This window comes from Lathyrus oleraceus, chromosome 2, assembly GCF_024323335.1.
Source record: "Lathyrus oleraceus cultivar Zhongwan6 chromosome 2, CAAS_Psat_ZW6_1.0, whole genome shotgun sequence".
Classification (NCBI taxonomy): Eukaryota; Viridiplantae; Streptophyta; class Magnoliopsida; order Fabales; family Fabaceae; genus Lathyrus; species Lathyrus oleraceus.
The window spans coordinates 307008586-307033314 of record NC_066580.1 but is presented as its reverse complement, the minus strand read 5'-3'; the positions used below and the strand labels follow the sequence as shown (position 1 = coordinate 307033314).

At 35.2% G+C, this 24729-nt stretch overlaps 1 protein-coding gene across 1 annotated transcript; it reads left to right on the top strand.

Moving 5' to 3' along the window:
• Positions 1-16724: 16724 nt before the first annotated feature.
• LOC127119243 (uncharacterized) lies at positions 16725-17546 on the top strand. Its single transcript, XM_051049446.1, has one exon. It carries the CDS (start codon positions 17061-17063, stop codon positions 17514-17516), a length of 456 nt encoding a protein of 151 aa, XP_050905403.1. The 5' UTR covers positions 16725-17060; the 3' UTR covers positions 17517-17546.
• The last annotated feature ends 7183 nt before the right edge of the window (positions 17547-24729 follow it).

Genomic DNA, 24729 nt, shown 5'->3' with positions numbered 1-24729 from the left:
GTGCCTGTTATCCTCTACTCATGCCATACAACAAAAACAAACTTCAATTCATAAGTGATAAATATACATACTTGGGTGTCTCTCCTACACATAAAGGGCATAAATGTATCAACTTGGAAAGCAGGATTTTCATCTCAAAATATGTGATTTTCAATGAAAGAGTTTCCTTACAAAAGAAATGTTATCTCAAGGAAGATGGCTCTTCACACACTCAACCAAGACAATCACCCAAATATTCAAACTTGATGTTGTTGCTACCTGAGTCCAACTTTACTCCTCACTTAGGACAGGCCACACCTACTTATGTGTCTCCAACTATCCAAACACATAACAATGTTGCAGACACATCTACCTTACCTATAGACCATAATGCATTACCTGATGTACAAAACTAACACCTCAAGAGTTACTAAGTAGATCTTCTCATGTGTCAGATACTTATCAGTCTACACCTAATCCCTCAACTCCACTTTTCATATCTCAGTCACCAACTGTGTTTACTGCACCTATTGGACAAAACCTTGCCACAACATCACATAACTGTCAGTCATCTTATGGTACCAACATGTTTGAGTCATTTTAACCATATTTCCACACTCAAATCAATCAGGCCCCGCTTCTAGTTAATGATCATCCCATGCTCACAAGGGATAAGAAGAGGAAATCCAAACCAAAAGCCTTCATGGTTCATTTAGAACCTACCGCAACAAAACAAACCTTAGCCCCGTCTGAGTGGTTCCAAGCAATGAAAATTGAATATGAGTCACTTATAAAGAATTGTACCTAGGTATTGGCAACTTTACCACCAAATAGGAAGCCAATAGGATGAAATTGGGTTTTCAAATTTAAAGAGAATGCAAATGGGGGCAACAAAAAGTATAAAGCATGTCTTGTGGCCAACGGGTTTCATTAACAATATGGATTTGATTTCAATAAGACATTCTCTCCATTTGTGAAACCTACCACTATCAGAATCATACTCACACTACCAATCACTTGCAAGTGGGAAGTCCAAAAAGTAATTAATAATGTATTCATGAATGGTGACCTTTAAGAGGAAGTTTACATGCAACAACCATTGAGGTTCCTTGACACATACACCACCTTAGTTTTCCAACTGAAGAAATCTATCTTTGGGTTAAAACAGGTGCCTCGTGCATGATATGAAAAGCTACACTAAGCTCTACTACAGTTTTGTTTCATCTCAATGTGATAACTCTCTCTCTTTATCTACCATAATCACAATATCATTATGTGTGAATTAGTGTATGTAGATGATATTTTACTCACAAGATCATCGTCATCTTTGCTCCACAAACTTATTGACAAGTTGCACACGACATTTGCACTTAAGAAGCTAGGAATTCCTCAATATTTATTGGAATTGAGGTTCATCATCAGCCTAGTGGAGCTATTATTCTTACCCAAACAAATTATATCAAGGATTTGCTTTCTAAGGTTAACATGACAGAAGCCAAGGGTGTGAGCATACCCATGTTCAACACTTGTAATATGAGCAAACATGGTGATGACAAGCTTCTTGATCCCTTTCTTTACAGATCCATATTTGGTGTGCTATAATATGTCATATTAACTCGACCTGGCATAGATTTTTGTGACAACAAAGCTTGTCAAAACATGTCTGATCCTCTGACTCTTATTGGAGTGTGGTAAAATGCATCTTAAGATACCTTAGTGGCACAAATTCACATGGACTGCTTCTAACTCCAGCGTCATCCTTGCACAAACTCTCACTACGAGCATATATCGACTCTGATTGGGCAAGTGGTCCTAATGACAAGTGCTCAACTTCAGGATCATGTGTGTTTCTTGATCATAATCTTGTAGCATGAAGCTCCAAGAAGAAACCGTTAGTGGCTTGTTCTAGCATGGAGGCAAAATATTGCACGTTGGCTCACACAACCTCTAAAGTCTTGTGGATTAAGTCACTCCTGCAAGAGCTTTCCATCCCTCATCTTCCACTAACTCTTCTTTGTGATAACCTTAATCTTGTCATGCTTTCACATAACCCGGTTTTGCATGCTAGAACAAAACACATTGAGTTAGATATCAATTTTGTTAGAGAAAGAGTTGCTGCTAACATACTTCATATCCAACATGTTCTAGGTCAAGCTCAAATTGCGGACATCATTACAAAACCATCGTCAACTAATCTCTTTGTTCACTTTAGAGACAAATTCAATATCTCTTGCTTCAAGCCATCATGATTTTGATGGGGAGTATTAGAGAATGGTTAGTTAATTAGTATAGGTGTTTATTAGTGTTAAGAATGTATCAAGTGTGAGTAGTGTTGATAATAGTCCCACATTGATTAGAAATATGGAGACTTGAGCATTTATAAGTGAGAGAATCCACACACCTATCACCTTAAGATTTTGGATGAATATGTGGTGTGTCTCTCACAAAGGTGTTGCTCTAAAAGAAGAAGTCTCACAATGTTCAATGCTCCCTAGTGAAAAACTCCCCCAACAAATGGTATCATGAGCTTTTGGTTCGAGAAATGGACCGACTTACTTGTATCGAAAGTCAATGACGCCAGTGTGGTGAATAAGAAACGTTCTGTGCGGTACAAGAGTTTGTGGAAGTAAGAAGAGCTTTCACTTTAGGGGGAGCATTGTAGACTCACACTTGAGGGGGAGTGTTGAGAATGTATCAAGTGTGAGTAGTGTGGGTAATAGTCTCATATTGGTTGAAAATATGGAGACTTGAGCATTTATAAGTGAGAGAGCCCGCTCACCTTAAGGTTTTGGATGAATATGTGGTGTGTCTCTCACAAAGGTGTTGCTCTAAAAGAAGAAGTCTCACAATGTTCAATGCTCCCTAGTGAAAAACTCCCCCAATAGTTAGAAAGTTAGTTAGGTTAGTTACACGTGAATAACTAACTCCTAACACATGTCTGCTATGCTATGTATAAATATGGAAGCCATAGACTTCATTCATGTAATGCTTAATCAATCTCTCATTAATCTTCTCTTTTCATCTTCATTACGAGAGTTTTCTTATCTAACATACAAATGCACAATTGGATTGAGGAATTGCAATGGCAAATAATTTTTTTAACTAATTTTATGAAAAAGTATTGTTTAGTTTTCTAATATATTACTCCATCCGTTTCTTTTTAAGTGTCACTTTCTTAAAAAAAAATATTCCTTTTTAATTGTCAATTATAAAGTTAAAGATAGTATTAAATGCACTTTTATAAAAATTACTCTTAAATAATTATTACATAGAATAAGAAAAAGTAAAATGAATTTAATAAATGATTAAGAGTCTTATCGATAAAAGAAAAAACATTATTTGAAAAATAATAATAATGGTTAGTTTTCTTGATATACGTAAAAAAAAATCATTAAAAAAAAGAAAAGGAAAGAGTACTATCTCTAACAACATTGATTAAAAATTAGTAAAATAATAAAATACTATTTATATAGGATTAATTACATTTTATAAAACCATGTTGCCATTTGTTGGATGTGCAGAAACAAGGACGGTTCTTAAATGGAACTTTGATAAATAAAAACTAGAATGTTATTATACTCTCTAAGTGACGTTAGTGATGATTAAATCATGCTTAATTTTTTATGTAAAGGTTATGATGAACGTGGGTACCATACCCAGTCTTCTCTTTAATTTCAATGATAGCATATTGAGATTAGTTTAATTTAAATGAATAGATTCAATTCCATGGTAAAATGACATGCTAGACTAATTATAATAAAGATAACATTTGTGTGAAAAGTGACAAATAGGTACTAGCCACTAGCCAAATAGATGCCCCCAACAAGAATTTGTATTATTGCAATCAATGTGGGATTTAATCAACTATTGGTTGTCTTGCTAGCAATTAACTTTACTAATTAAGTGGGTTCCGTGTGGTTAACGTAGTAATTTTTTTTTAATAATGTACTATGACTATGGTTGATAAATTAATAATTATAGGTTACCTCTCGGGTCATTCGAATGTACTACACTCAACTGTCTTTTTTTAATCATACAAATATAGCTCCATATTTCTAATGTACAGACTCTTTGTAAGTTTTGATACACCAAGAATCAACAAATGACTCTTCTAATTGGTGAGGAGTAGTTAGATCATTAACTTATACATGTAAAGAAAATGTGAATATCTTTTATATTTAACAAATATATATTCATTTGTATTTATTTATAAATTAGAGTTTATAAAGTTGTTAAGTCGTAAAATAATTATTTTGAGGTTGTCATATTTTAAAAAAATATTTTTTTTCATCTTAAATGCTCCTCCAAGTTTTAATTATAAATTTTTGAATACAAGCTACATACTCTTTCTCAATATATATTTAATTTATTCCGATCAAAACACTACTATAACAAACCAACTTTCATCTACTCAAAATTACTACTATAACAAACCAACTTTCATCTACTCAAAATGTTATTCCATTGGCCCCAACCACCTCTTCCCCAATTTCCATTACTAAGGCTTCTATCTCCCAACAAACACCATTGCATACAGAAAATTCCATCATGTCCTCATAGTTGGTTTTACGACTAATTGTTGACCTAATAATTTCACTGCATTGTCCACCCGAGCACGACATAAATTTTTTAAACCTCGCAAGCTTTTTAATCTTCATACCTCATCTCCAAACTCTATTTCTTCATTGCCTACCAATCACATTCGCATTACATGATCATAGTTGGAAAATGACCATGAAAGACGAATATGATGATCTTATTGAAAATAAGACGTGGACTTAGTACCTCTTCTGTCTAATGTTAATATTATTCAAAGTTTGTGATTATCAAGCATAAAATGAAATTTGGTGGATCCTTTGAGAGGTACAAATCTCAGCTTGTAGGTGATGGTTTTAGTCAACAAAATGGTATCGATTGTAGTGAAACTTTTAGTCCAGTAGCCAAACCAGTCTTTATTTGAACGATACTTATTGTTGCTTTATCGAAATCATTATGTTCATCAAATATATATATCAAGAACACATTTTTGCATGGTAACCTTGATGAAATTGTCTACATGTATCAACCATCAGGTTTTCACAATCCTCGACATTCTGATCTTAGTGGTTTACTGACTATGTTGCTACCTTGTATTTCTCTCACAACATCTCCAATCATTCCTTATTCATCTACCGTTAAGGTAATGATATAGCTTATATCCTTCTCTATGTGGATGACATTGTTTTAGTTGCCTCCTTAGATTCTATTCGTCAATCCATCATAACTAAACTCGGCTTCGAATCTTCTATGAAGGATTTAGGTTTTCTTAGTTACTTTTTAGCTATTTTTGTTACCAGACACACCAGAGGCATTTTCTATCACAACAAAAATACGTCAATGAAATTATTGAGTGCATGGGTATGTCTTCTTGCAAACCATATGCTACACTGGTGGAAACACAAGCCAAACTAAATGGATCTTCTGGAAACCATGTCATGATCCCACTCAGTATCGTAGTCTTGCTATAGCACTTCAATACTTGACTCTTACAAGACCGGATATCACTTATGCCATGAAGCAAATGTATTTGTTTATGCATGATCTGAAAACACAACATATGTTTTTCTTGAAGCAAATCATTTGTTATACTCAAGCCACTCTTGATTTTGATATAGATGGGCCAAAGATCTTAATGTCAAGCCTAATGTTACTGTTGTTGATGATGTTGAGGTTACTCATTAGAATGATATTGAGTTTCCTCCTTAGAGTAATACTGAGGTTCCTCCTTAAGCTGATACGAAGGTTTTTGGTGTAGCTTGTAACATCCTATTTTTCATATAGGATATTTTACCGTATTCTACTGATTAATTATGTCTATTAGCTGATTTTTTTATTTGTTGGAATATTGTGGGGGTGTGATCCTTGTCGCATTACGCGAAAAACCGGCGGGAAAAGAAAGAAACAACAGAGCCGCCACCGTGCGTTATTTATCCCAAAAGAGGGAAAGGAAACGCTCAGAGTAAACCTGGAAAGAACATGGTCTCGCGACCAAAGAGAATGGGTTCGGGAGTCGGTTATGCGAAGGGAAGGTATTAGCACCCCTACGCATCCGTCGTACTCGACGGGATCCATGCACAATAGGAAGGAAAATGGTTGCTAAAACACTGCTCAAACACACACACACTGGCTGAAAGAGACACAGGAAAACAGACTGGAACTGACTCGGCAGGATGTCGCATCCTGGGCCTACTTAGTCTATCAGGCATAGACATCAGAGTCGAAGTAGTTCGGACTGGGGAAACAACACATGCTCGCTAGGACATTGCATCCTATGCATACGTATCTCCTTGGACGAAGGAGAATCAGAGCATTCGTAGCTCGGCTGACACGCACACAAACAAACACAGGCAAAGGCAAACGTGGAGCCTGAATGCCAATCACTGGGCTTACATCAGCATCCGAACCAAAAACACACACAAAAAGGCAAACGTGGAGCCTGAATGCCAATCACTGGACTTACATCAGCATCCGAACCTAAACACAACAAGTTAATAGGGAGTCGGGGACTCGAGCCTATAACTGTCAAGCACACACAAAAAGAAACAGACAACAAATTGCTAAGGAGTCAGGCACTCGAGCCTAGCAACTGTCAAACAACACACACAAAAGAAAAAGGGCGCCCGGAGAGATCAGCTCAATCTCCTGCCTACATACTTCATCTGGTATGAAGATCAGGGCGTGTAGTTCCCCTACGCAGGGAAAAAGGACTAGCCTAACCAGATAACAGAGGGAGACATAACACTAGGGAGACTACGACTCGAGCCTAGATGTTGTCATGCAAAGTCGTCCCTAAGTTAAGGTTTCTAGCTAACTTGCACAGGAAGCAAGCCTATCCTAAACACAACTTGCACAGGACGCAAGGGTCTCGATTGCAACTAGGGCAAGAGAAAGGGGAGGTCTCAATCGCAACGAGGGCGAGAGAAAGGATTAGTGTTAGTTGTTAGTCAAACTCGACAAGACATCGCATCTCGTGCCTACGTATCTCATCTGAACATGAGAATCAGAGTTGCCGTAGTTCGGCCAAACTATTACTGTTGGTTTGTGTTTTTTAAGTGGACAACGTCACTGCACAATCTACCTGATGCTCGACCTTTGGAGACTTACTCATCTGTAGTAGAAGGAGTTAACGTATCCTTAAGAGGGGATGATGTTTGTTTGTGTTTTAAGAAAGCTCAAGCAAGAAAGGAAGTCCTATACGAAGGAACCGTGCTACCTTAATTGACATGCAAACGAGACTACGCGGAGTCTAACGAACCTAGGGGATACAAACACACCACACAAACGCATACAGCATAAAGTAAACACACCAACAAGGGGCTCAAACATGGGTTAGGTTTTAGTCGAGGGGTCACATCAACCTCAACAAACAAACCTCTGGAATGGGGTGAGTGTTGCTCTTAACCTTGCCATTGAGGGGCTAAGGTGAAGCAGATGAAAGGAGATGAGGGGTGTGCCTCATTGCTTCTATCCCTGACCAGGGAGAGCATTTGACAAGAATGTGTGGGTTCAGAAAGTGGGAACCCTTCTACACATTTGATACTGACTCAACTGTACAATTGTACAAGATCTTGGGTTTTTATCTGCAATGCATCAACACAGTGGTGTGAGCAAAACAGAAGACACACTGAATAGCAGGGGATAGGTTGCTTATCCCTTGGTTCTGCCAATTGCCTCTTCATTTAGGAGGTCTTTGACTCTGTACAAGGACAAATTAAACATACACAAACATTGCCTCTTAAGGAGGACTTCAGACAGTTGCCTGGCCAAGTAACAGGCCAGGTCTTCCGGACTACATGAAGAAAAGGAATTATACCTCAAGCAAGTTGCTATTTAAAGCAAAGCAAAGTAAGTTCAAAGAACTAAGCAACTAATGGTACCTGAAATAGTCAAACAGATCAGTACACAATTCACAAGTTAAAGCAAAAAGAAACAGACATCAACAGTCAATGCAATTAACAAATGGGCAAAGCACAATGCTCAAGTCACATGAGCCAAGCAACCTACAAAACAAAGAGGTTAGCTCATGATAATCAAATGAACTCAATCAAATTGTAATGATCTCTTTGAAGCATTTGTAGCTTAACCTGAAAACAAGAACTCAAACATAAGCCACAGGACCACTAGGACAAGCCTAGGGTCAAAAGAGGATGAGAAAGTCAAAACAGCAAATGAAATTCAACCAAAATCAAGTTTAAACAATCAAGAAGCAAACTCAATTGGTCCCACATTCATATCATTCATCATCATGATTTCATAAGCAAAGGAAGTCAAAGCATGGCAAATGAAAGCTCATAGAAGTCAACAGCAAGACTTAGCTCAAAACCAAACATAATCAATTCCAAAAATCACCAAATAATTCATACTCAATCACAATCCATAACATAACATGCATATAAAATTTCAGCTCATTTGGATCATGGGAAGATAGTCAATTAAAATCAGAAAGTCAAACAATTTCAAGCATGCACAAAGAAGTCAAGCAATCATGCATCAACTTCAAAAATTCATAAATCAATGACAACAAATGAGAACTGAATGGGATCAACACCATGGAAAATCCTAAGATGTCTAGTATGCACATGTAAAATTTCATGATCATCCAATAAAGTATGAGAATTTCACAAATGGAATGGCAAGATGTATCACACAAAGTCAACATTTGACTAGACAGGGGAGGAAAATCTCAAACAATTAGGAAATGGCATAATTAATTCCAAGAAAAATCACAAGTCAACTAAACATATAAGAGAAAGCTCATGCAAAAATTCACATTAATTGGAGGTCAGGAAGCATGGCATCAAAAATCATGAAGTTGCATATCATTGGTGTGACACAAATTGTCACACCCTAATTCAAAAATTCATAACTCAGCAACCAAATAAGATAAATTCAAGAACTCTATATCAAAATCACCATGGATGAGTGTAGATTAAGCACAAAAAATGTCAGGGTCATTGGATGAATCCTCATCATTTCACAATTGAATTGGTAAGATGTACAAAATATGCATACATGAGCAAAACCCTAGTGCCATTAAAAATCCAGCCATCCAAAAAATCATTAAAAATCATGATAAAATATTAGAGATCAAACAGGACATGGTGCAAAAATTTTCATGAAATTTGGAATTGAATTGAAGATGTTATGAATTTTACAAAATTGATGCATCAATTGAAATAAACATTGAACAATTAAACATGAAATAATCATTTAATTGAGCACAATGGCATTTTTGTAAATCTGCGACCCACTTATCAAAACACAGCGTTTAGCAAAGGAAAACCAAATATTCTGATTGGTTGTCACCAATGGAACAGTAAGCAAGCAGGCAACACGTGAAAAACCAAGTTCTGGAAATAGTTAGGGTTTGTAAATGGAACAGTGTAGCTTCATCTTGTTCATCATCATAAAAACAAGTTTCAACCAGAATTGCACAAACAGCATGGCAATAAAACAATGATATTCATGTAACATCATACAGCAACAAACAAACACGATTGGGGAAAAAATCTGGAAAAATGCTAGGGTTTGCTACAGTGTATTCATCATCTTCTTCAACATCGTGAAGAACAAGTGTGCCCAGAAATCAACAGCAAGCATATCAATGTGATCATCAGACAACACACAACACGAATATGACATCCATTTTCATTAAATCATCCTAAGCAAAGCAAATCGAGCAAAACATGTTTGAGCATAAAAATTAAAATCCAGATTTCTCATGAATAACTCAACCATTTCATGTGATTCAAGTTGCATTGTAACCAGCAAGGAGTAATCTACCATAAGCATAGCATGGATTAGAGAAAGGAGGTGGTCGAAACCTTACTTGTTTTTGAAGAAAAGAGTGAAACAGTTGTTATTTTGATGATGTAGGCTCGAACAGATGAAGATTATGGTTGATATTGATGGATACTTGAAGAAACTTAGCTCGAACAACTCAAATCCAACTTGAATCTACACTTGCCATGGCTGTAGCTTGAAGAAAAACAGAACACGAGATGAACTCCCAGCTGGTGTTTTGTGCTTGAAAAGGCTTCCAAATGATGGCTAGGTGATGAATCAATGAAGGAATCCTTGAGCTCTTTAGAGGTTTTGGCCAAAAATGCAAAGATGAGCAAATGAGATTTTTGGAGAGAAGAGAATTTCTGTGTGTAATGAGGCTGCAGCTAGGGTTCACAAATGACAGAAAATATGTTATATATGGTTTGTTTAACATCTCTTAATGCAATGTTAATCCAGTTTTGCTCAATTGACACCATTTACTAATTTGCCAAGTTTTGTCCAAATGGAGGTATGATGGTAGTATGAGCTCGAAATGGGCCTTGCACAAGTCAGAAATGATGTTCTGAACTAATTCTAATTGGTCACTTGAATGGAAATTACTTATTTCAAAAAGTCAAAATTGCACCTCACTTGAAATTCAAACATGCTAAGTCCAAAAGTGCCATTTTGATTGGCAATGTTTTAGCACATGAAATTTACATTTTTGGAAAGAGGAGGTAAAATGTGGTTTGTAGGAAAAAACCCCACCAAAATTGGCCAAATGGTTTGAGAGATATGGCCTTTTGAAGTTCAAGATTTTGTAAAAATGAATTGATCATATCTTGACAACCATACATGGGAATTGAGAGTTCTTGGACTTTTTCGAAATGGGAGAACAAGATCTTCAACTTTCATGTTGGGCAAAAATTCATTTGAATCTTGTATCATGATGTAAGTTTGGGATCAAGAAGTTTCCATTTTTGGCAGTTAAAATTACAGGTCCAGTTTCTATTTTTGGAAATTTCCTGTTTGGCTTCAAATTCTTCAATGATGTTGTTTGCCATGATATATGAGGCCTATTGGGACATGAATAAGCTCTCTCAAACCAAATCCATCCATCAAAACCATAAAATCAACCACAGTTGACCAAGTTTTGACTTTTCTAGGGTTTCTGACTGACTGTGCATGAACTGATGACTTCTGAACATCCAACCCTTGACTTAAACACTTCAAATGGACCTCCAAGTCATGTGAACATGTTGGACCAACCCTAGGGCCTTGGCTCAATAGAAAACACACTTGCTTGCTTGGTTGACTGATCTCCTGATCAGTTTGACCTAATTCTCTTGATTGGCTTGCACTTGAGGCAAATGGGACAATGCAATGCTATGCAGTGGACAATGTTATGCTATGACCTAATATGAGAATGTATGTACAATGATAGGTGCAAATTTGAGGTGCTACAATCCTTAAGCCAAGAGCATGGTAAAATAGTAATGGGTGTATGGAATGATTTAGAATTGTTTTTATTAAGTAAAATAATGGTTTTGTTATATTATTTAGTAAAAATAAGAAAAAATAGAGTGATTGGGTCAAATATGAGAATCTAGGAAAATTAGTGGGAGGAAGGAATAAGAAGTACTTTAAGTTTGGCGAAGTTCATAATTTTGAGAAGTTTAACCCTAAGTATAAGTTTATGAGATAAACATAAGTTTAGGGATCATTTTTACCATACGTAGAATTTAGAAACAAAAGAGGAGGACACAAAATTGACTAGAAGTAGAAGGAGAAGAATTCAAGGGATAATTTCATTGCTTGCTAGGGAAATCAAGGTAATGGGGAGAATAACCTTCAATAAGGGCTTATGCATGAGGGGTAGGATAGAAGAGTCTTTAACCTCCAATAGGGTATTCTTGAGTTGATCAATTCTGAATTTGGTGTTATTATATTGTCGTTGGTTGAATTTATGATGAATTTTTGTGCATAATTATATGTAATTTTGTTGTTTTGGAATTGTTAATGATTTCCTCCATTGATGGACTTTCGAAGGTTTTCGGGGTAACATGATTTTGGGGGAAAATGGAGGGGGGGTTTAATGAATGAAAATTGATGAGATCATGCACTATGAATATGCTATAATATGTATGATGTATTTTGTGTGCTAGAAGTGGAAAAATCGGAGTTCGGATCTGAAATCCATAGTAGAATTTATATCATGTCTGTCACGATGCGCTCATCACAGGATTTCAAACTCAGCCCGCCTGCGTATAGTGCAGTGTTGCATGCTAAACACCGTTGTGCTTCAGCTCTGTGCTCAACATAGGCGCAACTTTTTTCTTCACTCGTCACTGTCAGGCAGATTTGGGGCCAAATACGTTTTGTTTACCATAACTTGAGATCCGTGACTCCGTTTGAGACGTGGTTCAAAACTTTGGAAAGCTAACGCAATTCACCATAAAATGGACCTGTGTTTAGGGGATGATCATGTCATGATAACATGAATAATTGATGAGAATTGTGCGTATTTGATGATGTTATGATGTTAAGAATGTTAATTACAATTAGTTAACAATGTAAATGTTGAATATCGATGATGTTTTTATAATGATGTGGTTATAACTGTTTATATTTAAAAATATATAGTGTTAAGAATATTTGTATATATAATAGTCCCACATCGACTATATCATTTAATTAATTATAATCTCTCTCTATATAATAAAGTCTTCGTAGTGCTTTTTAAAACACACGATTTATTCAAATGTCTTAGTCTCTTGTATTTCAACATGGTATCTAAAGCTTACTGAGAGACAACCCTTCGTCATGCTTTACCCAGTTGACCCATTGTCTTCTGGTGAGAAATGTTTAGCAAACTATGTCATAACTCCGGTTTGCCTTCCATACACTGTCGTGACTCATTCCGACATAAGTTTTCAAAATTCTCCAGTCACCGCCGCATTTCCGCAGCCGTAGCTATTGTTCCCGACGACCTACCAACAAACTAACCCTACTGGTAGAAACGCCTCCTCTGATCCAGTTGTTCCCCAGTTTTCACCGGCGATCGATCCTGAAATTTTTTCCACCGCCCCACTCTCCATAATGCAACTGTTTCAGATCTTTTTTCACCTGGTTCACGTTATACTTTCTCTCTTCAAATACTCATGGTTACTCCTTATAACTTTACACAAAACTACGATGATTTCCTCAGGTGGTATCAGAATTATCAAAACTTAGATTTTACTACTTCGGTAGCATACCCTAGTAATTCATCTACTTGTCTCTTTCAATCATCTTCTCTTGGACCTTGGATCCTTGATTTTAGTGTGTCTGGTCATGTTACCGGTAATAAAAATCTTTTCTCTTGCCTCTTTAAATATTGTTTCTTACCAACTATAACTTCTGACAATGGTTCTCAAACCTGATCCAAAGGGATTGGTACTATTCAAATTCCACCTTCTCTCTCTCTGTTACTTATGTCCTTTATGTGCCTAAATGTCCATTTAATTTACTTTCAGTCAGTCATTTAACTCATTCTCTTAATTCTAGTGTCACATTCACTAACAATAATGTTACCCTACAGGATCAAAGTTCGGGATGGACGATTGACATCGAATGTGAGTCTCAAGGCCTTTATTACCTCTCAGTGTCATCTCAGACATGCTCATCCAAAGATTCTCCACTCATTATCCATGCTCAGTTAGGTCATCCCAGTCTTTATAAACTACATAAGTTGGTGTCAAATTTATCGAAGATATCTAATTTACATTGTGAGTCGTGTTAGTTAGGGAAACACACTCGTGGTCAGTTTCCCAATTGAGTCAATAAACGAGCTTCGTCCGTTCACACTGATGTTTGGGGTCCCTCGTGTACTATCTTTACTCTTAAGTTTAGGTATTTTGTCACCTTTATTGATGATTTTTCACGTTGCACGTGGTTATTTTCTATCATTGGATAATTCTCCAGAAATAAGATCTCAATTCGGCATATCTATCTGTACCTTAAGTAGTGACAATAACCGTGAATATTTGTCCCAACAATTTTAAAATTTTATGTCATGCAATTGTATTCTCCATCAAACATATTTCCCTCACACACCTCAACAAAACAAGTAGCCAAACGCAAAAATCGGCATCTCGTAGAAACCACTCGGACCCTACTTCTCCATGGTAATTTTCCACTTCGGTTTTAGGGGGATGTTGTTCTAACGACATGTTACCTTATAAATCGCATGCCCTAATCTGTCCTTAACAATAAAATCCCTCATTCAATCCTTTTTCCCAATTCCCCACTTCACCCAACTCTTCCCCTAGTCTTCGGATCCATATGTTTTGTACACAATCCCTCTCCTGGTCTTGATAAACTATCAGCTTGATCACTAAAGTGCGTCTTTCTTGGTTATCATCGATCACCAAAAGGTTATCGTTATTATTCACATACTCTACAATGATACCTCATATCGGGCGATGTTACCTTCTTCGAGTTTGTTCCATATTTCGAGTACAGTCACGTAACTTCAAAACCCATTCAATAAAGTACTCCCACACATTTTTCGACAATTATTAATGTCCCGCCTACCATTATCCCCAATCAGTCTATGGATCTTGACCCCCCCCCCCCCCCACACACACACACACTTCTCGACCACTTCAAACATATCAGCATTGTCACCCAACGCCTGTCGTCCCTGTCCCTGAGGTCGGACTTATCTTTGAGGTCATTGCAGGATCTCCTCCGACGCCTCCACCATCACCGGATCTGATCCTGTAACCTGAGTCTGATCTTCCAATTGCCCTTCAAAATAGTATACGTCAAACACGAAATCCTTCTCCATATTATATTAATTTATGTTATTATCGTCTTTCCCCTTTGCAGTATGTTTGTTTGTCTTCTTTGTCTTCTATTTCTATTCCTAAAAATCCAGATGAAGCTTTATCTCACCCTGAGTGGAGGCAAGCAATGATTGATGAAATGCGTGCTCTTAAAAGTAGTGGTACCTGGGAACTAGTCCCTCTACCCCCTGGGAAATCTTTAGTAGGTTGTCGTTGGCTTTATGAAGTGAAGATTGGTCGAGATGGTAAGATTGATCGATTTAAAGCTCGTTTGGTAGCCAAAGGATACACTCAGATTTTTGGATTGGATTATAGTGATACCTTCTTGCCTGTAGCCAAGATGGCATCCGTTAGACTTCTTCTAGCCATTGCAATCATTCGACATTGCCCCCTTCATCAACTTGACATCAAAAATGATTTTTTACATGGTGATCTTGAAGAGGAAGTATATATGGAGCAACCACCTGGATTTGTTGCTCAGAGGAAGTATAATGTGGCTACTAGGATATACATGTTGCATCTTGTAGGACATACTCTCTAAGAAAATAAGCCTCGTGTATACATCAATGTCAGATACATATTTATGTTTTCAGACTTTGAGCATCTCGATTGTGCGTGAGGGTGTGCTGCTTTGACAATATTATATAGTGTCCTTGGATAGGCATCTGTTTTTTAGATAAGACAATTTGTCGGTTATAAGAGTCTATTTCATGTATCAATATTTATAATGTTTTATGTATTTAGTTCATATTTATCAAAGAGATTTCGTATATGTAACTTCTTCTTCTTATGCGGTGTTGGATATACAAGCATTTCCCTTATATTTGTGACATGTGTGATCGTGGTCCTATCACTGATGAATTGACATAGGCCACTAGATTGGGGGTCATACATTCTCATCGAAGAGGTCTTCAAGAGTACATTGAGAGGATTGATGCGTTGATAGTACACAATGTCATATGGATACCCAATGCGACAATAAAGTGCATCAAGAGTTCAATGACACAACCTTTTTTGGGTTATCTACGATGGGTTAATTTTATGGCTAGATATTTGCCTTAGAGGTGTTTGCGTCAGTTTGGGCATCTTCAAGGCATCCGTAGACCAATCTCTATCGTGCCATATGCAGGCATTGATAGATGGTTTAGGTCTAACATTGTGAGCAGTGTATGTGTTATTAGAGATAATGCACTTGGAGTGTCTTCTTCTTAACAATGTCTAGATAGTTGCTTAGAGTTGTACTTTACATTATCACACCCTTGCATCATCACACTTGTTCAACCTGTAGATGACGCATCACCGTTTCCACCTAGTATGACTGACTAGAGTAGCTACAAAGGATAACACTTCTTTTATGTAACCTCAAGGGTTTGATAAACTCAGATTGTAAGATCAATATCATGTTGTCTGAGTAACACACATTGTCCATGATGCATATTTATTCAAGTTTTAAATCATTATTGATCATATAAAATTGTTGATGCAATCAGAACTCTATAAAAATGTTGGCAAAATATCAACCGCTTAAAATTAACACTACTAAAAAATTTAAGAATTGTAAAAAATCCAATATTCTGAATTTTTATATAAACGCAATAAGATTTGTCACGCAACACCTCCATAATTTTTCACGTTAAAGAGGAAATTTTCCAAATGAAAGAGTTATTTTTAGAATTACAAAATTTTGGGAAGTATGAGAAAAAATTTAAGTGGGTGACATGATAAATTCTCCATATTTTAGCCAATCTTTATGAACCCCTCTTTTAATCGAAACACCCATCCGAAATACCATTTCAACATTGGACTGAAATACCATTTCAACATTGGACCACTGCCAATGCATTTGTTGTCTTATTCCTCTACACACTCTAACATCAATAATGATAAAAAAATTGAGCACATGACTCTATCAAATATCAATGTCGCCACTCTGTTGGTGAAACATAGCAAACAATAATAAAACTATTATCCCTGTATACACATTATTTTAATTAAGATTGTCACACCAACAATTGTTAAATCTAATCAAAGAAACTAATTTACCACTACGAGAAAAGCCGTTTGAATTTTAGTATACATGTAAGTAATCACATAGATTTGGATTTTCAATAAAACATTCATATAAAAGAATAAGGTAATTTGAGAGAAGAAGGGATAAAAAGAATGACAAACAATTTTATTCTATGAATTAATGGATGTACAATGAAATCATCACGGTCATCTACATACACGTGTGAACACCAAAGCAAAATGAATCACAAAATAAATCATCATCATAATCATGAAGATCGATCCCGTCCGTCGAATCAACAAACACATGAACGAAAAAGTATAAATAGACACATGAAAACAAAATAAAACGCTACTCAGAATTTAAATCAAACAGATCCCGTCCGTCCGTCAATGAAAAGTCAGATCAAGATCCACGTGGACGAGTCCTAGAAAACGATGGCAAAGAAAGCAGCAGAGAGAGCAGTTGCAGCAACAATGGGTTTGCTGAAGGAAAATGCTGCCGAGGGAGAAGGTGGAGAATCGGTTGGTGAAGAGGCGGGACCACTTTCTGGGGAGGTTGGAGTAGGTGCGGGAGGAGAGGCAGAAGAGGCAGGTCCACCGGTTGGTGTTGGAGCTGGAGGGGAGGAAGCTGGAGAAGAGGCGGGTGCTGGAGTGGCTGGAGTGGGAGCAGCTGCAGGTGGTGTTGCTGCTGGAGGAGTTGCAGTTGGTGGAGTTGCAGGTGGTGGTGTTGCTGGTGGCGGTGTTGCCGGTGCTGGAGATTTTGGGGATGGGGTTGCGGTTGGAGGCTGTGTTGGTGCAGCAGTTGGGGCTTGTGCAAAACAAGAGGTGGCTAGAAGCCCTAAGATAAGAAAAACTTGTAGTGCTGCAGAGGAGGCCATTTTGTGGGTTTAGAAATGGAAGACTTGTTTGAAAGAGAGAAAAGATGTGAAAGAAAGAGTAGTGAACAATGAATGAAAAGGGATGAGAATATATAAAAAGAGAGGGTAAGGTTTAGAAGTGGGGGACTTGAAACAAAGAAGTGGAAGGACAGCTATTAAGGCACATCAACAATAATGGCCTTGAAGATTCCTCCAAATTTCTCTCTTAAAAAATTGAAATGCTACCTATTTTTATATACTCCTATACGCAAATGGTTAAAAGCATCTATTACATTATTCTATTTCCATTCTTAAAAAATTAAAACTACTACTAATATTATAGTTCTAGAAATTAAAGCTTTTCATTTTATTTTTTCAATAATTGAAAGTTTTATTAAAAAAGTAATTTGAATTAATTATTATCTTCCTCTTTCATTCTTTTTGTATTAGTTGAGTATCCTTTATATTCTTTTTAATATATTTTTCTTATAAAAAAAACTTGAAAAAGTTAAATAAATAGATAATAAATATAAAGGGAAAAATGTATATATGATTTTTTAGACAATATGAACTTTATTAAAGATTGCTGATACAAGTCTCTGTCTTTTGGTGTCAATATTATTACTAATGATTAAATTAATTGCTTTTATATGCCAATATTATTATACTACAATTAAACTAATAATTTACCCAATAATGTTTCATTACCAACACCACCACTTGAATTATTTTGCCTGCACATGTGCGCCAACCTTTTGTATCGTGGACTTACTCTGGCCGGTGTGAAATGTATAATGGGTCAACACCTAATATACACAATTTTAAAATAGAACAATTTTTATAAATAAAAACTTACATTTTATTAAATTTCAATAAAAATCATAGAAAAATATTTCTAAATTGTTTTTTATTAAAAAAATAATTTTTATTTTATTAAATCAACTTAATTGATAATTATATAAGAATATTATAACAAATTCATAAAAAATTAACATTACATTACACCAATTACTAGCTGGCAGATGTTGAGCCGTGTCTAAATCGGGAATTTCACATTTGGCAACGGACATAATGGTTTTTTATGAGTGTACTGGTACATGTTTGTCTTTTTGTTTATCTATAGTTGTTGAATATTATTACCTGAACCACCCTTTGGTTCACGGACATGTGTCGGTTTAAAGAGTTAGTGAGTAGTCGCTGTCTTACGCCACTACTCTGTGCAGTAATTTTCCAGCCAGTTTCCTAAACAATTTTCTCACTTTGTCTTCCTCTTTCATCTTTCCACTAAAATTAACCTTTTACATCGCTTTAGCATCTAACTATGGTTTTATAGTTTAGAGTACGGTTGTGTTTTTGCAATAAATAGATCTAGGCATCACCCGTGGGAGTCCGTTTCATGTGTTCTCTCTTGTCAATATGCATTAAGACAAAGTAACGTCTCTTTTTCTTCAACCTTTTACATCGCTTTAACATAAGATGCTTTGTATTAGGTTGTTTAACAAAGTGTTTTTTTGTTCTAACAAAGAATTGAATTGAGGTGGTTGCTCACACAAGATAAAGAGATGAAGGATTCATTTTATTCAGTTAGCCACTAGATCGAAATCAAACGGACATATCTTAAAGTTTTGGAATTTTAATTTTATATATATATATATATATATAATATAATATATATATATATATATATATATATATATATTATATATATATATATATATATATATTATATATATATATATATATATATATAATAGTTAATTATCATTTTATTTTATTAAGCATTAAGTTATATTCAATTTAAAGATTATAATTTAGGATAAATTCATCTTCATATATAATATATATATATATATATATATATATATATATATATATATATATATATATAATATATATATATAATATATATATATATATATATATATATATATTAAAAAAAAAGATAGTGAAGAATATGGATTGTTATTATTGATATACTGAAACTGAAAAGTATCTATTTATATACAATTAAGTGATTGAACTATTAAATAACAAATCCTAACTCTAACTTATTTGAGTTTGGGTCACAACTTCGATTATATCACAATATACCCATTTATAATCTAAGTTGTCAAATACAAACTAATCATAGTCAATATAAATTATTCCTAATTTCTTTTTCAAAATTAGGAATATGTCGATCTTTAGTTCTTTGGTGAAAATGTCGGTCAATAGTACTTTATAACACCCCAATTTTTATTTTGACTGAATTAATTAATTATTAGTATAATTCTTGGTGTGTCTTTGTATTTATTGAGTATTTTGTTTAATTAAAAGAAATATGATTATAGGGTATGTGTTCTTGAGATGAGAGAATAGTTAAGGGGTTGTTGTCGTAGAATTAACGTAAAATAATTTAGAGTTATTTTAGATAATTACGATTATAATGGTTTATTTGATTATTTAATTAAATAAAAAAAATAGAGACTTTGGACCAACAATAAATATTTAAAGGAATAAGAGGCACCAAGGAGTAAGCACGAATTAGTGATAGGGTTAAGTTATAATTTTATAAAGATGGAAACCTAACTATTTAAGTTAAAAAATAATCTAGGTTAGAGTTTGGTCAGATCGTACAAACTTGGGAAAAGAGAAATAAGAGGCAAGGGCAAGTGTTGAGACTTGAAGCTTTATGAGAGAAGAACGTATCAACAAAACCATAATTTTCTACTAAGAATTGAGGTAAGAGAGAATTATTTTAAATAATAGGTATATGTATGAAAGGTAAAGTGGAGGGATCCTTAACCTCCTACAAGGTTTGTTCTTCCTTTGATTTATGATGAATGTTGTTGAAAATTTGATGATAATTTTGTTTTTACACGCCATTATGTGAATTGCAATTGTAAGTGTTGGTGTTGATGATTATGATGATATAATTCACTGTTAAAAATCATGTTTGAGTCTGTTAAATTTGTATGAATTAATTGGATCGATGAATGGAGGTTAGGAGATGAAGAAAATATTGATTTTATGTGAAAAGTTAAGTTTCTAGGCAATTTTCACCAAGACCAATGGATTGGTTCTAGGGGACAGTCGACTGTTCCACTCAAAATTTTGAAAGAAAACAAAGGAGAAATCGATTGGTTGTGAAGTGTAATGATTGGTCCAGTCCAAATTGTGAAAACACGCTGGCAGTGAGTTTGGGACAACCAATTTGTCCTTGTTTCGGTTGCTTGATCCACTTGTCAAGTTTGACCATAACTTTTAATCCGTAAGTCCAAACAAGATTCCGTTTGAAGCGCTGGAAAGCTAACATAATTTACTATCAAGTGATAATGTAATTAGAGACTGAATATGTTGTATCAATACGATTAATTAATTAGGCTTACATGTATTATTGACGTTATGTTTACAGTGAATTCTATGATGAATTTGCTTATGAGTTATGAGTATGAAATGATAAATTATACATGTTGAGATGTGTATTGTTGATTTAAAGGTGAGTTACATATATGTGAATTAATAATTTTATTGAGTTGAAGTATTATATGCGCTCGAGTTGTGTTGTTATGCTGAGTATCATGTTGAGTTGTTGTGGTAATCCAGAATAGGGGATTATGCGAGTTTGGCAATGCATGTATGTTAGGATCAGAATGTTAGAAAGAGATTTGGTTCTGCATCTATACCTTGAGTTTTGATGATAACAATGTTGTATTTGTGTGAGAATAATTTTGGTACCCTAATGGTTTGTTATTGTGTAGATTTAACAACCAGTTCTGATTTTGAATATATGACGTGCAATGTGTTCAAAATCCGCTTATGCGCATTTATTAGAAGTTTTGAAAGATGTTCAATATTACTGCTATAATGATCTTTCTTCTTCTATGTTGATCCACACCTGAGAAACTTCTAAGGAGATACTATGTTGATGCTGCAATGTTCTCTCAGTTCATGCTTCTAAACGTGACTCTGATCACCAAACTTCTGAAGAATGGAAAGCTTATGAAGTTGTGTTATGTAGCTGAAGATTCTGAAGAAGTCAATCTAGACGATTAAAGTTATCAAGGTTCTGACTAAATATTCTGAAGATATTGAAGATCTCAAGCTAGACTACTGACGTTGTCAAGGTTCTGACCAAAGATTCTGAAGTTTCTGAATCTAGCTTTATGTTTCTTCATTTCATGCTTCATCAACTTTCATCAGAAGCCAATGAACTTGAAGATAAGATTAAATGTGAATATGATCAAATAGTACATAGTACAAATCGAACATCCTTTCCACTATCTGATTTCGTGAGCAAGGACAATACTATACATTACACCTGTCATTGATTTTGTGGGTGTAGGATAGTACACAATATCACTCCCCTCCCATCCAATAGTGGACAACCGCTTTATGAGCTTTTCTTTTTCTGCCATCGAACTGTCTTCTTCTTATGCTATATAACTGAGACTTGGAGACTTGAAGAAAACGTCAGTGATACAATATTTTGACAAGTCTATTTCTTTGTGAAAAGCTATCATTTGTTTGTACACAGTTTTTCTTTAAGTGTTTGTTTATTTATTTGTGTAAAATCTTCTTGTATAAAAGCTTCTTATAACACACACAAAATTATTCAAATTGTTTGTTTGATTCCTTGAGAAGGTTATCCTTGAGAAGACAAAGAAGGTTGTTCTTTGTGAGTCCTTAAAGAGACTAGGGTATAGTTGGATCCTTGAGAAGACAAGAGAAGGTTATTCTTTATGATTATTGTAATTTGTTGATTATAGTGGATTAAGTCCTTATGTATAAGGCAAAATCACCTTGACGGGTGGACTGAAGTAGCTTTGAGTTTCAAGCGAACTAGGATAAAAATACTTGTGTTTTTATCTCTTTGTTATTAACTTGTTAGTGGTGTGTTCTTGTTTTGGAAAAACCTTTTGCTTGTAAAACCCAATTCAAACCCCCCTTTCTTGTGTTTTTCACACCTTCAATTGGCATTAGAGCTCAAGTTCTGATTGTGATAAACATTTTATCAACACCTCACCATGTTCACTACCGATCCAGTTTGTGTGAGAAACAATGGCTACTGCTAATGTTGTTAACAATAATGAAAGAGATCACTTCAGTGCAAAACCACCAATATTTGATGGTGAGAAATTTGATTATTGGAAAGATAGAATATAAAGTTTCATTCTTGGTTATGATGTTAATCTCTGGGATCTTGTAGTCGATGGCTATATTCACCCAGTGAATGCTGAAGGAAATATTATAGTAAGAAGTGCTATGACTAATCAACAGATGAAAGATTTCAAAAATCACCATAAATCCCGAACCATATTGCTAAATGCTATCTCTTATACAGAGTATGAGAAGATATCAAATAGAGATTCTGCCAAATCCATTTTTGATCTCTGAGGATGACTCATGAGGGGAATGCTTAAGTAAAGGAGACAAAGACTTTGGCCTTAATCCAGAAGTACGAGGCATTCAAAATGGAAGATGATGAAACAGTTGAGACTATGTTCTCAAGGTTTCAGATGCTTGTTGCAGACTGAAAGTTATGGACAAATGATACTCTACAAATGACCATGTTAAGAAGATTATCAAAAGTCTTCCCAAAAAATGGAGACCTATGGTAACTACCTTGAAGCTGGCAAAGGATCTCAATAGTACCAGTCTTGAAGAACTTGTTAGTTCTTTAAGAAGTAACGTGATTGAGCTCGAAAAAGATGAACCTCAGAATAGAGGTAAATTTGTTACCCTAAAATTTAAGCCTGAGAAGACAAGAGCTTATCAAGCTGAGGAAGAATCAGAAGGATCTGATGAAGACTCAGAAGATGATGATGAGTTGTCTCTAATTTCAAAGAGAGTCAATAGACTCTGGAAGCACAAGCAAAATGATCAAGGAAATTTTAGAGGAGCTAGAAGGACTGCTTGTCATTTGATTTTTCGTCTAGATAAAAGAAGCAAGTTTCTACAAAAGAAGTTATCTGCTTCGAGTGTAAGGAGTCGGGCCACTACAAAAATGATTGTCCTAAGCTCAAAAGGGGTAGAAGGCCTAAGAAGAATTTTTCTAAATGCAAGAAGGGGTTGATGGCTACATGGGATGACTCAAAATCCGAAGAAGAAGATTTTAACGAAGAAAAAGACAACGTTGCACTGATGGCAACTACAGATGATCCCACATGTTCTGAAGAACCAAAAGACAAGGTATTATCATAATCAGAATCCGACTCCGATTTTGAAGAGGTATTTTCTAACCTATCTCGTTCTGATATTGAATCATGTATCTCTAAAATGATGGAAAAGTACCAGAGTCTTCAGAGTAAATACAAGGACCTTAAACAAGTCCAAGTAGTTGCCTCTGAAACTCAGAGTGAGCTTGAGAAAAATAGTTCCTCTCTAAATGAAAAAGTATTTTCTTTAGAAAGTAACAACTCGACTTTGAAAAGCAAAATTTCAAAACTAGAGGAGGAAGTAATCTCAGAAGCTTCTGGTATTGATTGTGTCATTAGATATGACAAAGCATTCCAGTACTTTCTAGCTAAAAGCATATATATATATATATATATATATATATATATATATATATATATATATATATATATATATATATATATATATATATATATATATATATATAATATATATATAAGCAAAATGGATTCTTTGATCTATGAAGTTAGCAGAAATGACAAGAAAGGTTTAGGTTGTACATAAACTATAAAACCTGACGAAAGTCAGAAGGTAAAACCAAAACCTCTCTATGTGCATTTTGTGCCTGCTGGCACTGAGCTTGATATTTCTGCACAGACACAGAAACATACAAAGGATACGAACTCAGTTCTGAAACCTAAGTATCATGCACAAATTCCCCATGATTATTCTTTTGCTAAAAGACCTAAAGTTATAAGAAACTCGGGGAAAACTAACAAGAGAGGACCCAAAAAGTGGGTACCTAAGGATAAAATAATTTATGTTGCAGGCATCCTTAGCAGCTCAACTGAAACACCAGTCATGGTACCTGGATAACAGATGCTCGCGACACATGACAAGAAGAAGGTCTATGTTCCAAGATTTGGAACTTAATCCTGGAGGCTTCGTTGGTTTTGGAGGAAACTAGAAAGGAAATATCATTGGCTCTGGAACTATTGGTAATAGTAAACTTCCTTCTACTACTAATTTTCTTTTAGTTGATGGTCTGATGCATAATCTTTTTTCTATTAGTCAACTTAGTGACAATGCTTATGATATCATTTTTAATCAAAAGTCTTGTAAGGTTGTTA